The 22,695-nt window shown below is 42.5% G+C and overlaps 3 protein-coding genes across 3 annotated transcripts; all 3 read right to left on the bottom strand.

Annotated features, from left to right (window-relative positions):
• Positions 1-351: 351 nt before the first annotated feature.
• smpd1 (sphingomyelin phosphodiesterase 1) lies at positions 352-7,073 on the bottom strand. Its single transcript, XM_061085285.1, has 9 exons — positions 6,860-7,073; positions 6,486-6,734; positions 4,787-5,107; positions 4,279-4,559; positions 3,754-3,927; positions 2,830-3,001; positions 2,460-2,536; positions 1,707-1,852; positions 352-1,626 (listed from the first exon to the last, which is right to left on the bottom strand). The coding sequence occupies exons 2-9, from the start codon at positions 6,693-6,695 to the stop codon at positions 1,208-1,210; spliced, it is 1,800 nt and encodes a 599-aa protein (XP_060941268.1). The 5' UTR covers positions 6,696-6,734; positions 6,860-7,073; the 3' UTR covers positions 352-1,207.
• A 3,482-nt stretch (positions 7,074-10,555) lies between these two features.
• ilk (integrin-linked kinase) lies at positions 10,556-18,977 on the bottom strand. Its single transcript, XM_061085506.1, has 13 exons — positions 18,915-18,977; positions 17,877-18,035; positions 15,381-15,546; positions 15,195-15,290; positions 14,877-14,973; positions 14,699-14,782; positions 14,523-14,608; positions 14,324-14,433; positions 12,346-12,473; positions 12,134-12,255; positions 11,523-11,622; positions 11,171-11,301; positions 10,556-11,071 (listed from the first exon to the last, which is right to left on the bottom strand). The coding sequence occupies exons 2-13, from the start codon at positions 17,963-17,965 to the stop codon at positions 10,922-10,924; spliced, it is 1,359 nt and encodes a 452-aa protein (XP_060941489.1). The 5' UTR covers positions 17,966-18,035; positions 18,915-18,977; the 3' UTR covers positions 10,556-10,921.
• Positions 18,978-20,261: 1,284 nt separating this feature from the next.
• On the bottom strand, positions 20,262-22,422 carry timm10b (translocase of inner mitochondrial membrane 10 homolog B (yeast)). Its single transcript, XM_061085505.1, has 3 exons — positions 22,173-22,422; positions 21,995-22,090; positions 20,262-21,572 (listed from the first exon to the last, which is right to left on the bottom strand). The coding sequence occupies exons 1-3, from the start codon at positions 22,197-22,199 to the stop codon at positions 20,892-20,894; spliced, it is 804 nt and encodes a 267-aa protein (XP_060941488.1). The 5' UTR covers positions 22,200-22,422; the 3' UTR covers positions 20,262-20,891.
• Positions 22,423-22,695: the final 273 nt, after the last annotated feature.

The raw sequence follows: 22,695 nt of genomic DNA, 5'->3' as shown, positions 1-22,695 counted from the left end.
CAATTAAATAAGTATTTTATCCATAATTTAATAACTTTTGATTGTATTTAACATGTACATTAATGCGATTGATACATTGAACAGCTTTGCCGTTACGTTCCAAACTTTGCTTCTCAAAGAGGGTTTCTGAGTTTAATAGGTACTCATTTCTTTGACAAGCACTTAAAGCTTGAAAATGTATAGTTTTTTACTATAATATATGAAATTTAAAGAAGAAAAATTGGCATTTTAACAATATACACCGACTTAAATGCATTTAAAATTCTGATGATTACATGAATTTTATTTTTATGTTTTAAGACACTTGAGAACTCTGAATCAACATTTTTTCAACAAAGCAAACAAGTGGGCAAGAGTTTAAGATATCATTTATTCGTATTTTATACAATCTTTGAATTATTGCTTTTTACATCCATTGTCATGCTCATGTTACACCACAGGATGCATAGATCAAGACCTGAAAACATTTCCCTGTTGAAAGTCTATCAAACTTGTTCTCCAATACACCTGGAACTTACACCAGCTAACAAAATAATTAAAGTGCAGACACAAGTAACACTTAGTGAGAAACACCGACACTTATCTAGACTAGAAGACATCTTTGCAAGATCTAAGGCAGATGGTGCTGTGCATTAAGGTTTTGTACTTTAACTGAATCTTCACAAATGGCTCAGATAGAGAACTTGCATTTACGCAACGTTATGACTCAACAAAACTAGCCCTGGTATATAATCACTGAGGTCCATTAACCCACCAGATTCAATAAAGTCTGTGGCGAAGAGAAGCATTGTGGGACAGGTCAAAAGTCAGATAGTGATACATTTAAAGCAAACTTTCCACTGTGTCCCAATCAACAAGGCAGCAGTAAAAAGAAACTTCATGCGTGAAGGAAATGGGCAAAAATGCCGAAAATCCTAACAATCTTCGAGGACATTTACATGAATGAATGTTGTCTTAGAGCAGCATTTCAAGATTGTTGTCCAGGACTTTCTATCAGTCTTCACACAACTGACATTGCATTTGCAGAAACATGACCAACAGCACAAGGCAAAACTGACAAATCCTCAACCTCGTCACAGTAGATGAAATCCAAAGACTGTTCCTATCCTTAACCACCAGCAAAAAAAACAAACTTTTTGGCTCAATTTCTTATTTGGTCCAACTGCTCTTTTTCTCTGTTCAACCAGTCAGTCCAAACTTCCTCAGATCAGCAGAGAGTTTTTCTGGCAGCCCTTGCCATGTTGCCTTTGAAACCATTGAGGAGGTCGCACTGCTCCAACTCGTCGTAACGCCCACTCCGCAGAAAGCAGAGCAGTGAGGTTTTGCATGTCTCCTTGCAGGGCTCCGACACGTGTCCTTTATGCCTGAAGTACCAGAACCTTTGGAAGACTCGGTCATCATTGACGAAGGCCTGCATCAGCTTGTCGTAATCTGACGGGAACAGGGTGGAAAGACCGTATGCCTCGGTGGCGCGGTAAAGCAGTGTCCATTTCGGGTTTGGTTCTGGGCCGAGTAGAGACCCTGGACTGTGGTTGACCTTTGTGAGGTTGAGGATGTAGGTTTCATGGTCGAGCACGAGCCGAGAGCTGCCGGGGTAGTCACCATCGACATAGTAGACACGGTATCCTGGAAAGAGTAAAATAATTAAATCTTTGTTGCTTGTTCATTATGAAATGTTGAATCACTCCACTAGTTTGTGAACTCACCTGGGTTCAGATTAATAAAGGTAGTAACACTGGGAGCGATGAAAGCCACTCCCAGCGGGCGGCTCATGGTTTTCTCATCATAAAACATTTGGAACTCGTCTAAGTGCGTATGACCAAAAAACTGCCCAGCAATTGTACTTTCATATCTGGGAGGACAAAGCAGAACATAAGACAAGGAACAGAAAACTTACAACGGGCCTCATTTCTCAGTTGGGCTACAACATGCACCAACTGAAACCATAGGTTCAGACATTAGTGAGGAAGTAGACCGTTCACAGAGAAAGTGTGAAGCAAAAAAACAAAAGTCCTGATTCGAGAAAATGGACGATGGTGTTATGAGACATGCAGTTTAACCTTTCAGCTACCAGACTACTCAAGGTCTCTGAACATTTTGATTACTAAAGCAGAAAACACAAAAACACCGAGATAGATGACTGATTAATGCAAAAAAACAGAGATAAAGCAAGCTTTGCTGAAAAGTCTACCATGTTGCCAAGAGTCCAATAGTATTGATAAAAGACTGCAGATAGAAGTATCACTAATTGACGCTGTGAAATTGTGTGTTTCATATTAAATATTTGACATCACATTCACAACTGCTGAGTATGGAACAAAATGTCCTTCCCTCAGTGAAAATTACATTAACTGGACATATGATGACGTACTGCTGCTGTTGTCTTTGCTGCCTTACAACTTCCATTCCTAACAGTTCTATAATCTGCATCTCTGGGAATAAATGATCAGTGTAGCTACCTGTTGACAATGTGATAGTAGTTCCAGCTCCAGCTGCCGAGACACAGGCCAGGTGGGATGTGACCTATGATGTGTACCTATTTAAAGTAGAAAATGACACCACATACAGGAGTTATTGTACTAATAAAAACTAGTTTTATTGCAATCTCATGCTCAGTTCCAGTGACTAGAGGGTAAGTCAGATGAAACAAGTCATTTCCCAGGGCTAACATGAAGTAGTTGGCTAAAGTGGAAGATTCAACACGCCCAGTCTTCTTTCAGTTCTACAATATTACACAAACTACCAGAAGTTCCTATTTTCTGTCATGCAATAAACTTTACCATAATGTGCGTTGCTCATGTCATCTTTTGTTATTGTTGCGCCGCTCACCTTCTCTCCCTGCTCCTCACTGGTCTGCAGTATGTGGACCAGCCATTGCAGCTGGTTAGCCGGGTCAGTCGAGTTCACCATCAGCCAGAAGTTCTCTCGAGCACAGAAGTTCATGTTGAGAGAGACCACCCTGAGACCAGGCCGAATCTTCACCGTGTAGAATCCTCCGTATCTAAAAGAAAAGACATACAGAGAAAAGAGTTGATCAGAAAGTGAGAACAAACTCCAGGTGAGCCCACCCCCATCTTTGTAAAGGGAATGATGAAATGTGATCACTTCTCCGTACAAACAGTTGAAAGTGAGGTAAACATTAAGCGACAACGTGACATAGAAAGTTCCTGATAAATTATATAAAAAACATTTACTGAAAGACATATTTATCTAGAAACTAGAGGACATAACAGCAGATATTATAAATTTGCCTTTAACAGACATATTGGGACGTGTTTCGGTTTGCCAATAAAAAAAAACATTTAATTCACTGAAAAAACAATGCATCTTCATTTGTTTGCATTTGAATAAATAACTGAATTTTCGCTTTCACAAACGGGGCAGTTTCAGTCCCTCCTGTATTCCCATTGAGGTAATTGTGACCTTAACCTTTGACCACTAAAATCTAATTACCATTGAAGGTTTGTACTAAATTCGAAAGGATTCCCTGAAAATTATGCGGAGATGTTGACCACCAAAATGTAATCACTTCAGCCTCAAGTCCAACTGAGGATTAGAACCAATTTTGAAGAAATGCCCTCAAAGCGTTCTTGAGATATGATTTTCACAAGAATGGACGGAAGGACGAGCCAAAAATATAATGCCTCTGGTTACTGACTGTCTGCGAGGTTTAAAAGAAACAGCATCGACGTGTCGTCTACGCCAAAACTCAACTTCACATTCAAATTAAATAAACACATGAATATGAAGAACCTTAGAGTCTTCAAAGCTTCCTCTGGTAACCATGCGGACCATTCCTCTGCCATCGAATCGTAGAGCCAGGAGGAGGATCTGTTGCCATGAACAAAGGGCGGTGGGAAGCTGTTCACTGGCGTACTCTCATGATTCCCTATAGCAGGATAAACTGTCACATTAGGTCCCAGGTGTCTGCACAGAAGACGGGAGGGAAGAGGTCAGAGTCAATACGGGTTTGGATCAGTTCCAGTTGACACATGACAAACATCCTGAAAGAGAAACAGGCTGAGAATCAAGAACATAAGGCCATCTGAGGTCTCAGCAAGTACATTACCAAGCAGCTGTGATCACAAGCAACATGGCTGAACGGTTTGACATTTCAACACCATGTTTCATCAGATATTCTATTCAAAACTACTGACAGCTCAGTGGCTGCTGTCAAATGTAAATCCAGAAGTAGCTGAACTACACACTGTGAAACTCCACTAAGAGGCAGTTCATGTTTATCAAAACACTCAAAGCCGATCTTGAAGAAGAAATTACTTGTGGATGAGCCTGGAGATGACAGAAAGCTCGGACAGCTGTTGTTTCCTGGTCTGGGACCAAACATTGTGCGCTGGTATATCTCCGGTCCAGTAAACCCAGTCCCAGGATCCGGCTTCGGCTGCATTTTCCAGGAGGTTCTCCACCGTGCGCAGAGGCAGGTCACACTTACTGTAGGTTCCCCAGTAGCCAGCCTCTCGCCGCCTCCAGCTGGGAGAGCCAGAGTCGTTCCGGCAGCACAGAGGGTCCTTGCAGTCTGCAGAGCTGCCGGCTTGGTACTCCTGTCAAGAGAGGATTTTTAAAGAAGCACTTGAGCATAAACAAATGTCAAGTCACCAACAATCATGCTGCCACTTTCTGTTCAATTACGAATACCAATGCACTTTCCGATTGACTTTAACTCTAAGATGCAACAGAAACCTGCCATGTTAAAAAGAGAGGGGTAGAACCCAATTTTCCAGACTCAAACAATTGTACTTTGGGGAATCTCTCAGCAGCACACGCTCACCTTGTCCCAGTGGATATCAGTTAGAAATAGGACCCGGCTCTGTGGAGAACCAGGTTTAGGAGGAGAGGGGGGTGTCACAGGAGGCTTGGGGACCTTCGGCAGGGTGATGTTCCAGGGTGCGTAGAGGTCAAACTTGCCACAGGAGGGGCCGATCAGAATGGCACAAGCCTCGGAGGGCCACAGCACAGACTCCTGCAGAGCTCGGATGAAGTCGTCCCTGAACAGCTCGGTTATTTGTCGACACACCTGCTCATCGGCCAGATGGAGACGGATACACGCCTCCCCGAATGCACGGGCCACCCGCTCCTCATTTGAGTCAGTCTACAAGAGGCAACAAAAAGCCAAAACAGAGTCTAAGAAGTGGGGTGGTAAACAATGCTTCACTTACTGGTGTCAAAACCACAAACTTCCTGGAACAGCAGTCGAGCAGACATCCCCAACCACACTCTTGTAATTGGTTCTGCATTTAAATGTAGTATATACACTTTGGCTCTTAATAATCAAGATTAATCTGCCCGGCCTAGAAATGCATATTTCTCTGTAGCTAGTGATCATCAGAGGCGCTTGATGTCCACGATGAGACCATCAAATCATTAGATGTCTCAAATTGATTTTTAATGTTGAATCAGCAATTTTCAAACCTACAACACTATGTATAACGCATTCTATTTGATTTATGTTGATCACAATTTATTTTTCAATGACACTGCTCTTATTACTGAGCCGACCTGTTATTCTCATCCATCAGATTTTATTGCACCATTGACCCTGTGTTAACTTAAATATTACAAAGAAAACTTGGAACTGATCTAATGATAGAATATGTAACAGTAGTCTGTCAATTTCCTTTTGTATAATCACTTTGAACATTTATATTGCTTGTTGGGGGCAGAGGATGTCGCATCTGTTAAAACACTTTAAGGCAAATTCGGACTTGCGAACATCAACTATATAAAAAAAATTCGATAGATTTTTCCTAGCTTCTATTTGCCCACTGTATAAACTTTGATGCTCCCGATGAACAAACTTTTCTGACTCCTTGGAATCAGCTGGCTCTGCGCCCAGCAACACTGCGGATCTGCTGCTAACCTAGGAGCCGCAGCGCAGCCTCACTTCCTCCAACAGGGCTCGATGTCTCCAACTCTTTGTGCAGAGAAGGTAATTTGAGTAAGGAGAACGTGAACAAAGATAATTTTATTTGCTAGCCCCAGTCTTTTTGCTAACAGAAGTCATGGTTGTGCATGTTTTGCAGACTTAAGGCATTTTTCCTTTTATTTTTCAAAGACTTGAGGTGATCAGGCTTTTGCAGTCAGGGCCCATCAGATCTGGAAATCCCTGCCCAAGGATCTGAGACTTGCAGAATCAGTGACATCTTTTAACATAACTTCTAATAGGAGCCTTTTAGAACAATGTTTGATTGCCAACATGTCTTATTTGTGTTACTATTATTAATTTTAGGGCCCTTTATTCATTGTTCTTACTGTAGGGTTGTTTATTCCATCTTATTGAATTGCCTTAACTTATCTGCCTTAGTGCTGAAATGTCATAACCCTCGTTCACTCTGCATATATAAAGTTTATCATAATTATTTTTACCTTTTCTCAGTTAAATTAAATGCATTTCGAGAGAACACGTGGCTGAGTAAAGCACTTTAACATCATTATTAGTAGGAGACCTGATGTGGATCTGATCACATTACCAGCAGGGCGACATCCAGGATGGTGAAGGCGGCTTTACACATGGAACAGGAGACATTTCTCCAGTTGAATCCGACCCGGTTCTGCTCGATGAAAACCAGGCCCGGGTTCTCCGGGGTGCGAGCGGGGAGACCGGAGGCCAGCAGCGGCAGCAGCAGCACCAGGAAGCCGGTGAGGAGCCCGGAGGTGAGCTGCACAGCGGGGAGCCCCATCGCCCTGAGGGCAGGTGTCCGCCGGGTAGTCCGCAGCCTCTGGGAACAAAGAACCAGGAAGTCACCTTAAAAAACAGCGAGGTAACTTAACCCGTACCCACAAACAGAGGAGCTAAGCTAAGAGTGGTGGGCAGCTAGCTTAGCTTCTCACTTTCCCTCCGCACCTCACAACGATAAGTCCCCGGCCGAGGAGGGTGGAGGCTGTCGGAGTGTCCCCTGGCTGTGAGGACCGGGGAAGCAGTGGACACCGGGCGGGCAGGAGGACGAGGACAGGCCCGGTGAAGGACAGCAGGTGGACAGGCTCCTCTGGTGCTCAGTGATCAGCCAGCTGCACGCAACCTGTTGTGATGATCACAGCCGCTGTGCTCGCTCTTGTGATACGGGACAGAGTCAGCTGACCCGTCATGTGACGACTTCTTTTTATCACCGCCCCAGCACCACCGCCCCCCCCCTCCCTTCTACTCTGTTGTTTGTTTCACTTTCCACTTCCACACACCGGAAGTAGTACAACTACAGGACTGTCTCAGAAAATTAGAATATTGTGATAAAGTTCTTTATTTTCTGTAATGCAATTAAAAAAACAAAAATGTCATGCATTCTGGATTCATTACAAATCAACTGAAATATTGCAAGCCTTTTATTCTTTTAATATTGCTGATTATGGCTTACAGCTTAAGAAAACTCAAATATCCTATCTCTAAATATTAGAATATCATGAAAAAGTATACTAGTAGGGTATTCAACTAATCACTTGAATTGTCTAATTAACTCGAAACACCTGCAAGGGTTTCCTGAGCCTTGAAAAACACTCAGCTTGGTTCAGTATACTAAATCACAAGTATGGGGAAGACTGCTGATCTGACTGCTGTCCAGAGGACCATCATTGACACCCTCCATCAGGAGGGTAAGACACAAAAAGAAATTTCTCAAAGAGCAAGCTGTTCACAGAGTGCAGTTTCAAAGCACATTCACAAAAAGTCTGTTGGAAGGGGGAAATGTGGCAGGAAACGCTGCACAACCAAGAGAGATGACCGCAGCCTTAACCGCATTGTGAAGAAGGGTCGCTTCCAGAATTTGGGGGAGCTTCAAAGACAGTGGACTGAAGCTGGAGTCCAGGTATCAAAAGCCACTGTTCACAGACGTATCCGGGAAATGGGCTACAATAGCCGTATTCCCATGGTCAAGCCACTTCTGAACTCAAGACAACGGAAGAAGCGTCTGACTTGGGCTATGGAAAAGAAGCACTGGGCAGTTGCAGAGTGGTCCAAAGTCCTCTTTTCAGACGAAAGCAAGTGTTGTATTTCATTTGGAAGTCAAGGCGCCAGAGTCTGGAGAAAGGCTGGAGAGGAGCAAAATCCAAGTTGCTTGAAATCCAGTGTGAAGTTCCCACAGTCAGTGATGGTTTGGGGAGCCATGTCAGCTGCTGGTGTTGGTCCACTGTGTTTCATCAAGTCCAGAGTAAATGCAGCTGTGTACCAAGAGATTTTAGAGCACTACATGCTTCCGTCTGCTGAAAAGCTCTATGGAGATGAGGATTTCATTTTCCAGCATGATCTGGCACCTGCCCACAGTGCCAAAACCACCAGTAACTGGTGTACTGACCATGGCATTACTGTCCTCGATTGGCCTGCCAATTCCCCTGACCTGAACCCCATAGAGAATTTGTGGGGTATTATGAAGAAGAAGCTGAAAGACACCAGACCCAACAATGCAAATGAGCTAAAGGCCGCTGTTGAAGCATCCTGGGCATCCATAAACCCTAAGCAATCCCCCAGGCTGATTGCCTCCATGCCCCGCCGCATTGATGCAGTAATCCGTGCAAAAGGATTCCCAACCAAGTACTGAGTGCATTAATGGACATTTTCAAATGTTTGATTTTGTTTTGCTGTTATAAATCTTTTTTTTACTTGGTCTGAGGAAATATTCTAATTTTTTGAGATAGGATTTTTGAGTTTTCTTAAGCTGTAAGCCATAATCAGCAATATTAAAAGAATAAATGGCTTGCAATATTTCAGTTGATTTGTAATGAATCCAGAATGCATGACATTTTTGTTTTTTTAATTGCATTACAGAAAATAAAGAACTTTATCACAATATTCAAATTTTCTGAGACAGTCCTGTATAAACCTAAGTAACCTCTCATCACATGAACAAGAATTTCACTGAGTAGAGTGTTACGACTCTGTGTGTATATGTGATCCTGTTCTGTTCCTATGTGAGCAGTCTTCGTTGAGTGTGTGTGTGTGTGCCTGATTGTTAGCAGGTTGGACCTGCTGATTGGAGTGAGCCGCCTGATTGCTGCTCCAGGATTGGCCAGACTGAAGAGAGGAGCCTACAAGAAGCACTGACTGACTGCAGTCTCTCTCTCCCCACCAATTCTCCCACATCCAACTGGGACCAGTGTCTGTCTTAAAGGGGACAAATTATGCCCATTTCACCACAGTTGATATGGTTCATTGGGGTCTTAATGAAATGTCTGTAACATTTTTTGGTCACAAGGATCATTTAAAACAGCAGCCTTTTTACCCTGTCTAAAACAGCCCTCCTCAGATTGTCCTGTTTTGAGTGCTCCGCCCCCCCCCCCTCTCACTGCCCCGCCCCCCCAGTCACACCATACACCCTCCACCAGATCTCCGCCTCCAGGGGGAGGGGGCCTATGCCATGCAGACAAACTGTGAGGTCACAATCTGGTGTTTTCCCCATTTGACTCACTCTAGCTTATAGTTTCTGACATAGAGGAACCACCACAGATCGCAGAAGTTTTTTTTTTCAAGAGTTTTTGGGACGGTAGACACGCCAGATACCCAAATTAACGTGTAGAAGCACTACAAAAGTGGAATTTTCATAATATTTGTTGCGTATGTATGAAAGAAGAAAACTGTGGGTGGTAGCCCTGTAGGAGGGAGAAGCTATTTTCTTTTACCCTTTTTTCTCCTGTGTTTCCTGGTTTAGGAGTTAGGTAAGCTTTTGCCTTTTTGTTAACCTTTTTGGTTTGTAGCAGGAAGTTAGGGAGATAGATTTTTTTGTTTGTTGTGTTGGCCTTCTCTCCCTCTGAAGTGAAAATAAAAAGCTACCACTAAACGAAAATACCTGGTGACACTGGCCTGCTTGGGAGTTGGAAGAATGGGGTGAGCACCACATGTTATGTCTCTATGTTCCCCTAGACTAGGGGCGTAACAAGAGCAAATATCTAAATCACGGCCTAGTTCTCATTGTAAAAATATAAAAGAACTAGAATTACCACCCTGCTGATGCATGCCTCTGCCAATTGGTAAAGTTTCAGTTTAATCCCTTAATATTTGTCCAGGTGACAACTAGTCAAAGTTTGAAGCAATTCCATACAAGCAGATTTGAGACACGAGGTTTAAGCAAAAACATGTTTGTAAGCCCACTGTGACCTTGACCTTCGAGCTCAAACAACCAAAATCGAAACAGTTTGTTATTTGTGACTGTTTGTACCAACTGTGAAGAAATTTGGCCAAGGTGGTTGAGAGGCATAAATAGGAAGCGGTTTGAATAATAACTATGATAACAAATTAACAAACATCCCTTCACCAACTTTGGTGAAAATCCATTCCGTAGATTCGGCTTAATCCTGCAAAAAAAATACTAATGGACAAGAAAATCCTATCAGACATTTGATTTGCTCTCATAGAGCATGAGAACTGAGCTTAGAGGTTTACTGTTACCTTAAAAAGTAGTTTTAATTTTTAATTCTCAAAGTGCCATCTTGTGGCCTTCTTCACAGGATAGAGATCACTCCATCCAGTGATGAAAAGCAAGATAACATACCTGAACATTTTCCAGCAGGCTAACCATTTTTCTCAGGACGATGATATCCTCAAATAAAACAACGAGGGTTTGTCATAAATATAAAATATTTATTGCATTGGCATTTGTTGATGTGTATAAAAGCAGTGTTTCTATACACATGTCTTTGGATCAGTCTCTAAGCAATTGTGCCTGACATATCGCCGAATATAATCCACCCTGGACTTAAAGGTTTGCCAGCATTTCAATTCAAGATATAATAAAAGAGCTCAGAGATACGCTAAAGAACATTTATCCCTCAATTTTAAATTATACACCAAAAGCAGATTTGAATTGTGTGGCTGAAGTGGTCTCTGACATTATTTACAGCAGCTTAGCGGATACATGACTGAAGTGATGATACGAGTGGTTTGATGATTAAAAAAGCAGGAGAGTACATGTTGCAGCTGATGCCTTCACTTGTCTTGCATCTTCTCCAGGATGGGGACGATCATGTCGAACTTGGGTCTCTTGGCCGGGTCTTCGTTCATGCAGAGCCTCATAAGTTTACAGATGTGAGGGGAAATCCCCGGAGGAATAGTGGGCCGGAGACCCTCGAGGGCCACCTGGGAAAAGGTCGGAAGTCAGTATCTTTTGAAACGCATAGACAAGGATGTTAATACTGTGCATACGCCTGTGGGTGGATAAACACTGCACCCAATTACCTTCATGCCAATCTCCATGTGTGAGAGGTCAGCGAAGGGCACCTCCCTGGTGACCAGCTCCCATAGCAACACAGCAAAGCTCCACATGTCCCCAGATCTCCTGTTGATGTCTTCAGGCCTCTTCTGCAGCGCTGAAGAAAAAACAAAGAGGGAAGTGGAAAACCATGAATATCACTGGACAACTCGCAGGGTTTATTTGTATTCCGTAACCCGGGCGACACACCATATGGACACAGCATGGTTAAGAATAAATTATAGAGTTGAGGATGTTTTTAAATGAATGACTCATTATGGGGAACATGAAGTGGACGGGAGTGAGAAGGGTGAAGAGGAAAAAAATAAAAAAGAATACCTTCAGGGGCCATCCACGCTGGAGAGTACATTCGACCCGGACACTGGAAGGAGAACTTTGCATCCGCCATGCTTAACCTGGCTGTCATGTCCTCATCAATCTGCAGGGGAATCACATCAGCTTCAGACTGGGTAGTGGCACTAATAGACTAAACTCTTTTAGTCCCTGTTCAGACCTGGTATTATTAACGTCTGTCCTCAGAGATATTTTGTCTCCTGTGACCCCTGTGTGGGTGTGTGTCGATGTGTGTGTATCTGTGTGTCAACTCGAGCTAGAGAGAGGGAGGAGTCGGGAGGGGCTGAATGATTCTCATTTTACCAATTTAACGAAAGCATCAATCATTATGTGTTGGTCAGTGCTGAAATTGTGATGGTGACCACAAACAAAGAGTCAGTAAACTACTTTACATTAAAATTCATCGTGAAACTGCAGCAGGTCAGAAGACGCTCATTGAGTATCGGTGATCAACAACACATTTGTTTTCACATAGCAAAAAGAATATACCACATGGGTCCCACATCAACTCCCAATGTGGTCTGAGCGATCGGATCTCAGGACGGATGTTAAGAGCAGGTCTGAACAAGGTCTTCGTGATCAACAACAGTACTCACCATGATATGCTTACTGTTGAGGTGAAGCCGGGAAACCATTGGTTCTAAGGTGTGGAGGAAAGCCATGCCGCTGGCGATGTCCAATGCAAACTTCACTGCTTGGTTCTGGTCGACCACCAGAGCTGAGGAAGAGGAGGATACAATGAAGCCAGAAAGTAGAGAGTATGGGGGGGGTTTAAGATCCATTTCCATTCCATACTTGATTGACTTACTGGTGCCCTGGTGGAGGATGTTGTAGAGGGATCCGTATGGCATGTAGTGGGTGATGATGATAGGGTGAGGAGAAGGAGGCGCCTGACAGGCCCCAAGAACAGGCAGAATGTTTGGATGAGAAAAGATCCTACGGACACGCAAAGGACAGAAAGTGTGTGTGGTGTTAAAAAAAGAAGAAAAAAAAGTTTTCTATATTCTGCGAATAGGGAAGTCTTTCTCAGCTGATTAGGAAGGAAGAGGAAACCCATTTAAAACACAACAAGACGAGTAGAAGCTTTTTCTAGAGAGAAAGAAGGAAGCTCTGACAATTCCTACGACTGTTCACCTCCTCTGTATCAGCTGAGGGCCTTAAAGATTTCCCTTTCGTCAAGAACCTTATGTGCAATATACTTTCTGTGTACAGTATATTAACACACACCATCTCTGTTATATTATCTGTCATTTATTAGTATGTGCAATTCAATTCAGTTGCATGCAATATTCTAATGTCTGTTTGTACCATATTTATCTATATATTCCTTCATTTTCTACTTAAGATAGCCTTTATACCTACCCACAGCATTCCATATTAGTGTTCTAAATGCAATGTAAGTTTGTTCTGCTGTGCACTTGTCTTATGTCTGGTTTGAGGTAAATATAGAATCTTGGATTGCACTATTTTTATGTATTTATCTGCAGCTCTATGCTGCTGAATTGTTCAGGGTGCTCAGAATTCTTTATGCTGGCAACACTTCTTAAAAAAGGGCAAAACCTGAAGCCAACATGGGATCACACTGCCAAGCTCTTTCAGTTGCACACGGTTCTGCACTGAAAACCATTCTCTCACTCGGCCTGTTCAGACTCTTCTCTGTCCCTGTCCTTTTAAGGTTTTGTATCAAGGTTTCATTTCACTTTCTTCTCTTTTTTTCAAGATTATTCAAAAACAACACAACAGATGTCCAAGAAATTTCATGGATAGGAATTGAGCTCGATAAATGTGCCGTCAGCCTTAGCTGAGGAATGCGCTCTATTGCAGCCCTCAAGTTTTATTCTCTGATTTATTTTTGATTCATTAGATCTAGGGTGGGGGGCGGGGGGGGGCTATTTCTCTGATAAAACATATGACACAATCTTATGAGAAGCTCATTTGAGATATGCACAAAGCACAACAAAGGTTCCCTGAATGCAGTCTATCTGTCTGAACCTGCTGGAATGAGTTCACTTTCTTCATTAGAATGGTTTAACGCTTTGCCTTTTGGGAAGAGCCTGCTTAACTTGTGTTTTCATTTAACGTAAAAAATGTGTTTTAGAAGAATGTATTTTTCAAATTAGTGTTTTTTCTTTTTAATATTTAAAACATTTTATGTCATAACTATAACATATCAAGCCTCAATTAAATTTTCTTTGCCGACTGTTTTTTTGTATGTATCGGCCGATATACATTTTTCAATCCCTAATATAAGCAATAATTTTGTGCAGCAGCCAGGAAAGTCAGTAGGAAAAAGTTGACACAAGAATATATCAACATAGGTCATTGCAACACTTACCAACATGATTCAAAATAAGATTTAATTTGAGCTGTGATGAATTTAATTTCATGTCATGCCGGCCCTCATGTTTACTAACAGAGGGGTGTTTGTGGGATTTGTTTTCCGCAGTCAAGCAGAACACATGACACAGTGAAAACAGAGCCAAGAAATACTTCCCCACACCACCAACCACAACCCGTTCTTTTGACCTCCGACAATTACAAACTCCTCCACCCTTTGCAAAAGATCCCAACTTCTCTGACCTCAATCAGCACCAATCAATCACATGCAACCTCACTTTAGTACTGTGTTTATACCCGGACATGAAGAGAGAGGAGACTCCTGCCGAGCCAAATGCATTAGCCTCAGTTACTGCAAGCAAACAGATTGTACGGCACTTTACCCCCATTACGCCCATCAAATGCACCCTGACGTCTCTATACAGGAAACACTGTTAAGGGCCAGAAACCTGAGTTTGGGATGCTCCTCGTTGAAGTCTCGGCTCTTCCTGGTGGTCCAGTCTCTCACCTGCAGCACCTTGACCACGATCTCGTCTCCCTGCCACCGACCCTGCCATAACTGCAGACACAGCACACAGTGTGGTCAACAACACAGGGGCTGAAAGAGTTCTAATAAAAGATTGACACACACAGCAGAGTGCCACCGACCTCTCCAGACTGGTTTTCATTGATCTTTGCCAGGAGAGAGAGCTGCTTGAAATCAATACCAGCCTGCTTGTTGAGGGTGCCATTACCTGAAAGAACGAAAACATGAATAATTAATCAAATGTCTTGATTGGATACGCTGATTAATTCCTTTTTTTTTATGAACAGCTGCTACTCACGAGGTCGTGTTCGCATGGTGCCCTTCCAAAATGTTTCCTTATAGGGGACTTTGGTCATACTCTGGCCCATTTTCTCTGCTTTTTCTATAAAACAAGCACACAAAAAATAACATAATAAAATAAAGTGCAATTTTTTTGGCCTGTAAATTTGTCAAACTGCAGTCAAATGCCCTCTGACCTTGAAGCAGCTGTCTGAGGTGGGGCTTGGCCTTATCCAGAGGTGTCTGTCCATACCTGTTACACGTACACACCTGGGCACCACTGGTCATCAAGTCCTAGAATAGAAAGAGGGGTTCAACTATGTTGTGTACTGACATTTCTCCCCACAAGAGGGCCTTTTTTGCCAACAGATTGTGTGTGTGTGTGTGTGTGTGTGTGTGTGTGTGTGTGTGTGTGTGTGTGTGTGTGTGTGTGTGTGTGTGTGTGTGTGTGTGTGTGTGTGTGTGTGTGTGTGTGTGTGTGTGTGTGTGTGTGTGTGTGCATGCGTGCGTCACACCTCTGCAACCTCATCCTGACCCCAAAAGCAGGCGTAGTGGAGCGGTGTGTTTCCATGTTCGTTGACTGTACTTGGGTCTGCTTTGCACTGAATCAGCTGCCACACCCAGGATGTAATGTTAGAAACTGGACAAAATCAACATTGTTTCTCAACACAGACAAACCCACACTGACTGAGCCACCTTACCTTAGCCACGATGTCTCTGTGTCCGTGGCTGGAGGCCAGATGCAACGGTGTGTCATCTCCGCGGTTCATTACGTTTATGCGAGCGCCTCTCATGATGAGCATGTCAACAACGCCGCTCCTCCCTTCCCTGCATGCCCAGTGCAGGGGGCTGAAGCCGTGGTCGTCACTAAAACACAAGACGCACAAAGAGAGCGACAAGCAAAGACGGAAAAAATTCAAAAATTAGTCGCTCATCAATCTTGGCCTGACTTGGATTATGACACTTTAAAGGGGAAGTTCTCCGAAAAAGGACATTTCACTAATTATCTTATGAGCACTATGACGATGGAGGGGAGGGTGAAGTGTTTGAGTACACAAAACACTTTTGGGGTTTCAGGGGTAAACAGCATTGCAGCCCAATTTAATACAAATGGTGACCACTTCTTCAAACAGAAAAAACATCAGTAAAAAAACATGAAAGGCCTCCAGACTGGTCCTGTGTGACTTGAACCAGCATCATTTACACCACGTTTTTGGCCTAAATGTTCACATTCAACATTTTGGCCGAAAATGTTAAGAATTGATCACCATTTACTTCAATTGTATTTGATTTGGCTGCAACACTGTTTACCCCGAAGACTCCAAAAGTTTTTTGTGTCCTCAAACACTTCACCCACTATAATGGGTGAAATTTAATTTCTGGATTAACTATCACTTTAAAGTCAAAAGAGGACATACTTGTTACTTTGAGGCGAAAGTTAGTGAGACCCTAAGCAAGTATCAGCTGTCAAAATACTATCTGTGTGGTTGTCTCTCTGACACACAGGTTCTGACACCCACTACCTACCAGTCTTAATTTAGACATTTTTAGTGCATGCTTCCTCTCCCTGCCTGCAGCCTGTACCCATCTGACGACCGGCTCGTGGTAAATATGACTCCACAAGCTGGAATGCCTGCTAAAATATATATATATATAAAGACACCAACACACAGACGGTGTACACCAGGCTGCCGTGGTCCACATGGAGCCAAACCATCACCTACGTGCGACGGGGCCCTTCACCCAGCTGAGTGCTTACATGAGATGACCCCCACAAGGCAGCTGCCGTGGCCTCTCGCAACTCCCTGCAAAGCCACAAAGTCTACACTGTACTTAACAATAAAACTGAACGGGGCTGTGGTGAAAAGCTGCAGCACTAGCTCACACTGAAGTGAAACAGCAGTTAGTCACATTCCCTGTCGATTCTGTTCCACAGACAATTCTCAGTCTGTGCTATAAAAAGCAACAGGGAGAAAAAAGCTCAAGGAATGACAGAGCAGAACATACTCAGAGGGATCCTGAGTCTAATGTGTTTTATGTGTCTTCCTGTGTTGTTTTGCTTCTTGGGGGGGGAAATGAAATTTCAGTTCTTACTCAGCCACATTTATTTCCCTGTATAAAACATATAATAGGTTTCTCTGAGAGAAAGAGTTCACACAGTTGAGCCTCCTCAGTCAAAGCAGGCCTCCCTCCAGCATAATGACTGGTCTCTGAGATGTTTATGTGGGACTGCAGCTCTGTCAGCGAGGGCCTGGCCCTGTATGGAAGTTGAAGAGAGGAAATGGTCTTGGCTGCTACGTGGTTGGCCGGCAGCTTCACAGCCCTCAGAGTCAACGTCAACAAACTGCACATATATGGCCTGGCCCAAGAATGAGATAACCAAGTCATGAGATCCTCTAGCTCCTCTGCAGCGAGGAAATTATGGAAACAGGCAGAAAAAAAACTATATATCCTTAACAATTCATATCCATTCTATCTATCAATTGCTTATATTTTAGAAAGATTATGATTGTGGTCACAAATTCTAAATAAATATATAATTTTTTGTTGCCAGAAAACAGGGCAACAACTACAAAGGGGTTATTTTGTCTGAAAAACAGTATAAAACCCCAGTTATTTAATTTAAAACAATTATTCTATTATCAAATGGGCTATTGGCAAATGTTCTGCCGACCAAATCAAAGAAGCCCTTCAATCTGAAGTCTGTAGGACGAGATTTGGGTTATATTTTCTCGTCTGAGTCACTTACGTCATCACACAACCACCGTAAATCACCCACTGCTTTTATACACACACATACACACACATACACACACGCACACACACACGTTTTTGGGGAATGACATCATATGGGGAGAAATCCAAGAAGAAAGGGGGGAAAAAAGTACAAACTCGACTGGAATTACTGTTCAGCAGTATGTGGAGTGGCTGGGAGAGCACAATATGGAAACTATTTGAAGCAGGGATCACACACACACACACACACCAGCACAGAACCCCTCACCTACCATACCAAATGTGGTACGTCTGATCATTAGAAACTGCACTCCCGGCTGTTATTGCACACACTGACATCACTACACAGCAAGAGCCTCACATCCAAGAGGAGACACAGGCAGCTGGTGCCACTGCAGTCTCTATATACAAGCTTTGTATATAGATCTGAGTGAGGTGTGTGCAGGTATACATCCCCTTACCCCAGGTTGAGGTCATTCTCTGTGTTGTCCAACCACAGACGAACAGCCACTGAGTTCCCCTCCCGACACTGCGTGAAGATGTCATCCATGGTTATGCAGCCGGTGCCCCCTATTGACTCTTTGCTCTTTTAATCTCTGTCAGGATCAGGAGCATGAAGCCTGAAATAAAAAGTGTTGAACAACGAATCTTGTTATAGTTTGTTGCAGATTCATTTTTTGTCGTGACCCTTTTTTTCCCTCAGGGCGATGATAAAAGATGGTAAACAGACAAACATTTGTATTGTGAGCCTTATTGGCTGAGTAAATGTCCATGAGGTGAAAATAATGTGTGATCAAAATAACATTACATGATATTAATGATAATAGGAATAAGAAGATGACAAGAAGAAGACGAATATTAACGTTTAACCTATATTAAATATTTTAACAATCATTTTTCTTGTTGTAAAGCAAGTTGTACTTTGTGTTTAAAAGTGCTCTATAAATAAAGTTATTCTTAATGGTTGTTAAGAACATTCATATTAATACTACTACTACTACTGCTACTAAGAATAAGAAAAAGAATATGGATAAGAAAAAGAAAAAGAACAATCATCATCATCATCATAATTATAATAACATGAATTCACAAACAAAAATAAGAATGATAAGAGAAAGAAAGAATTAATAATCAACAACATCTGTCAAAACCAGTGAAAACCCTTACCAGTCAGGCTTTGGGTTAATGGTACATTCCCATTCATCCTCATCCTATTTCTAAAGAGGTTTACCACTCATTCCAACTTTAAGAAACCATGAAGCCTGAACATCAGCCTGAAGAACTAAAATAGTTTCACATCCCACATTTCCTCTCGGACTCGGAAGGGCTGGCCTGTTCAAGGATCACTTGGAAATCTATTGTTAGAAAAGTCAAAGTGAAGTTCATCCATAACCAAACCTGTTGTTCACAGGGAACACAAAGCTTTACCCCCCACCCCCCCCCCCCCCCCCCCACCCCCACCCCCCCAGATAAAAGAAAACTGCTGTGAATGATCTTACCAGCAGCTGAACGGTCGACTTCTTCTCCTCAGTTCCTTTTTTCCCACCGTCGGTCGTCTCCTCAGATTTAAGGGAATGGTCGCTGAGTCCACGCCCCGATCCTCACTGTTGATGTGGGCTACTGCTGAGGAGCTACTGTCCCGGGACACCCACACAACCGCGCCCCCTGCTGGAGACAATGCGCTGACGCTGAACCCAGAAGCATGAGTGAATGTCACCTTGGAGTTTGTTTGATTTATCTTCTTCTTCAACGTCTTCTTCCCTTTCGTCATCTTCATCATCTTCACTGTCTTCTTCCCTTTCATCATTTTCGTATGATTTATCTCCTTCTTCCTTTACTTCTTCAATTTCTTAATTTTCTCTTTCAACTTCTTCATCTTCAACTTCTTCTTCTCCTTCAACGGCTTCTTCCTTTTCTTCATCATCATAATCTTCATCTTTTTCAACTTCTTCTATTTTTCTTCATCTTCAGCTTCTTTATTTTCTTCTTCCTTCTGCATCTTCAACTTCTTTTTTCTTCTCAACTTATTCTTCCTTTTCCTTTTCTCATTATTTTATTATTATTGCGGCAAAATTTCCTTCATGTAAATTAACTTGGCTTTGGTGGTTTCAACAAGGAGCTCAGACATGTTAAATTTGACATTCATTTCTAAAGAATTGATCAAAACTAGCGTGTAAAGATTTTAATGCAACTTTGTGTTACTTTTAATTATATCCCTCGCATTAAAATGCAATATTTATGCATTTTCTTTGTTATCTTTTGTATATAATGTATTTTTACATATTCAGCTTCTTTTATATATTATATTTATAGTATAATGTAGAAGGTCATTATTGAATTAACATCTTACTTATTTGCCTGCCTTTAAGTATCTGACTTTAATAAATTCACATTTCATACTGGTGTCAATCGATGCTGATGTTAAAATCTAAGCGTAGACAATCGTAAATTCAATTATTCACTCCTCTGCATTTCCCACTGACATGTTAAAATGTCTTCCATGAAAAAGACCTATAAACTGAAATGCCACTAATTCCATGGGCCACTGAAAATACTTCTAGTTACTTCCTGAAAGTGACAGTAAATCTCAATGTTTTTTTAATTATGGTATGGCTATATTATCAAAACAATGGCTTGAAAGAACCATGTTTGTAGTAAACAACCATCTCCCACAATCTGTCACAGTTGTCATCTGAGACATCAGACAACTTTGTGGTGGATGAATGGAACCATTAGGAATGCTTTAAGATTGTTTGTAGTGGTTCTGCTTCTGGATAAGAGAAGACATAACATGCACGGTACAGAGGCAGGACATGTTCATGGACTGAATTCACACCGACAACACAGAGAGTACACGCTGCAGCCCACTGCTGCATTAGGACGTCCAGCAGCGCGAGGCAGCCTTTAATTTTTGCAAACAGGAAATACAACATGTCTATTGTGGAGCACTTTAAATGAAGAAAAAAACTTGATTATAAGTGATAATAATCATTCTTGCTGTTGTCCTCATCTACTCAACACCAGCCAGGCTTTTAAAAGTCCTGACTCACGTCTAATCTGACCAGGACTCCAAAATCCATGACTGCAGACAGGTCACTGCCACTGCACAGACACACTCATATCCAGCTAGAACAAATGCAATCTTGTAATAGCTGCTTACAAAAAAACATAGTATTGTGATACAAGAGATTTCCCCTATCACAAATTGCCAGAGTCTTTATTGAGGTTTTCAAGTTAGTTTTGTAAAAACTTATTGGGGAAAAACACATTGTTAAAATGTGATGTGAAAACACAGAAATAAAGCAAATGCTCACACTGGAGAGAAATGGAGAGATTATGTGACATAATTATATCATACAACCTATTTTATAATCAACTATTCCTTTCAGCAATACAGAGAATAATATCACATTTGGGACGACCAGTCATGAGTTACTTGGCAGATTCAGTTGGGATTCCACCCAGACTGGGAATCATTACTGGCCTGACGCGGGAGGAGCCTCTGGCGCTCTCTCTTGGCTCGACACAGCAGGTGCAGAGACAGTTGACACAGGCATGTCTACTGATTGTGAGGATGTTGAAGATGGCATTAACACAGGCATTGAGCTCACTGACTCAGTTTGGACAGCGGCTACGGGCAGCTGTGGAAAGACTTCTGTAAAAGACGGTCCACTGGCAGCTTCGTTAAATATTGGAAGATTCACGGCTTCAGTTGCAGGTGTGAGTAGTGTGGCTGCTGAGAAACTGACTTCTGTGGCTGCAGTGGGTTTGGATAAGGCAGCATCCAGCTCAAAAGGAATATCATACCCTGATGGCTTCATGACTGAGCCCTGTGCCTCTAGTCCAACATCAGTCGCTAAAGGGGGTAACAGTGCAGGTATTTGTGGGGGTAGAGACGTGGCGACAGGGATTTGAGATGATGATGAGACCTCTGCAGCAGGAAGCTCCAGAGATGCGGCAGGAAGCTCCAGAGATACAGCAGGAAGCTCCAGAGATGAAGCAGCGGCTGCCTCTGCAGCTTTGATGTTCTCTGCAGCCTTGGTCTCCATCTCGTCCATTCGGCGCTGCATCATCCGAGGCATCAGCTGCACGTAGGCGCCCATCATACGGTGGTTAGAGCGAATCAGCTTCCCTGCACAGCTGTCCAGGCAGCGCTCCTGAACACACAACATAAAGTCAATTTCTACAGAGTTTAAAAGGACCAATTTTGCAAACCAGACCCAACCGGCTACAAGCTAATCATATTATTGATGCCACTGGCTATTTTTGTCATTATGTGATCCATTTTTATCCACTTTTTTGTGGAACCTGAAAACATTTCCGGTGTCACTTTGGCAGATTGCAGTGTGTTTCTGTATTTGCATGTGTTGTGACTTTGTGCAGCAAATTAAGTTGTATTCTGAGTTTGCCAGAGTTTGTTCTATTTGCATGTGGTTTCTTTAATTGCAGTGGGTTGAGCCCTCTCGGCCACCGTAACATTTAAGGTGCTGCTCATGTGTCCGTAATACTTCTGGCCATGTATCAGGAGGTAAAGGGATCAGAAACAACGAGTCGAACACATTTGTAGCGGTGCTGGTACCTCGTCCATCGTCAGGTTCCTGTAGTTGAAGTTGCTGCTGCAGCGCTGGAAGCAGGCTTCGGTCATCCGGTTGTACACCAGCAGGAAGTCCCGCAGCTAGAAGAGACAAACACGCTCAAACTCAACATTCAATATAATTAACTCGGAGGAGCTGCCAGTGGAAGATCATGTGACTTACGTTTCGGATCTGCTGCTCCGCTTCCATCGCTGCTCCGTCTGGTTAGCTGGTTAGCTAGAATGCTAATGTGACAGCAGTGCAGCTACAGAGTTGTGTTGTTCCCGGTTCTTCTTCCGTGTCTGCGGTGAATGAAGACACAAAATCCCGCAACATGTAGTTCACATGTCAGCCTTCACGCACAGATTGCAAACACACATGAAGACATTGAGGAAGAGGATTGACATGGCATGACATTCACATGCTGGCCGCCATGTTTGAAACGAAGATCGTCTACGCTCGGGAAGAAGGTTGACTACAAAATAAAAAAAACACCCCCTTTCCGGTTCGCAAAACTACAAGTTTAGCTTGAACTGGTATTTAGTTGGAGCTGACCATTCTGTAAAAGTGAAAAATACATAATGGTCAATTCAAAGTTGAAAATATAGCATAATATAATATATTATAACATTATATAGTATATATATATATATATAAATATATTTGGATTTTAGATACTGGATGATTTAACATGCTTTAAAAACCT

The sequence above is a fragment of the Limanda limanda genome, chromosome 14 (genome assembly GCF_963576545.1).
Source record: "Limanda limanda chromosome 14, fLimLim1.1, whole genome shotgun sequence".
In the NCBI taxonomy this organism is placed as follows: Eukaryota; Metazoa; Chordata; class Actinopteri; order Pleuronectiformes; family Pleuronectidae; genus Limanda; species Limanda limanda.
Note: the sequence above shows the minus strand (reverse complement) of the source record. Positions and strands in the feature narration are given on the sequence as shown.

What these genes read in the sequence shown, in the direction of transcription:
- smpd1 (XM_061085285.1), bottom strand. Translation starts at nt 6,695, where the DNA reads ATGGGGCTCCCCGCTGTGCAGCTCACCTCCGGGCTCCTCACCGGCTTC. An exon ending in ATCTCCAGGCTCATCCACAA is followed by an intron (nt 3,928 to 4,278) that starts GTAATTTCTTCT and finishes TCTTCTGTGCAG; the next exon opens with ACACCTGGGACCTAATGTGA. An exon ending in CTTTATTAATCTGAACCCAG is followed by an intron (nt 1,627 to 1,706) that starts GTGAGTTCACAA and finishes TACTCTTTCCAG; the next exon opens with GATACCGTGTCTACTATGTC.
- ilk (XM_061085506.1), bottom strand. Translation starts at nt 17,965, where the DNA reads ATGGATGACATCTTCACGCAGTGTCGGGAGGGGAACTCAGTGGCTGTT. An exon ending in ATGAAAACCAGTCTGGAGAG is followed by an intron (nt 14,434 to 14,522) that starts GTCGGTGGCACT and finishes CTGTGTCTGCAG; the next exon opens with TTATGGCAGGGTCGGTGGCA. An exon ending in TCAACAGTAAGCATATCATG is followed by an intron (nt 11,623 to 12,133) that starts GTGAGTACTGTT and finishes ATTCCCCTGCAG; the next exon opens with ATTGATGAGGACATGACAGC.
- timm10b (XM_061085505.1), bottom strand. Translation starts at nt 22,199, where the DNA reads ATGGAAGCGGAGCAGCAGATCCGAAAC. An exon ending in CGGAGCAGCAGATCCGAAAC is followed by an intron (nt 22,091 to 22,172) that starts GTAAGTCACATG and finishes TGTCTCTTCTAG; the next exon opens with CTGCGGGACTTCCTGCTGGT. An exon ending in GGAACCTGACGATGGACGAG is followed by an intron (nt 21,573 to 21,994) that starts GTACCAGCACCG and finishes TTGTGTGTTCAG; the next exon opens with GAGCGCTGCCTGGACAGCTG.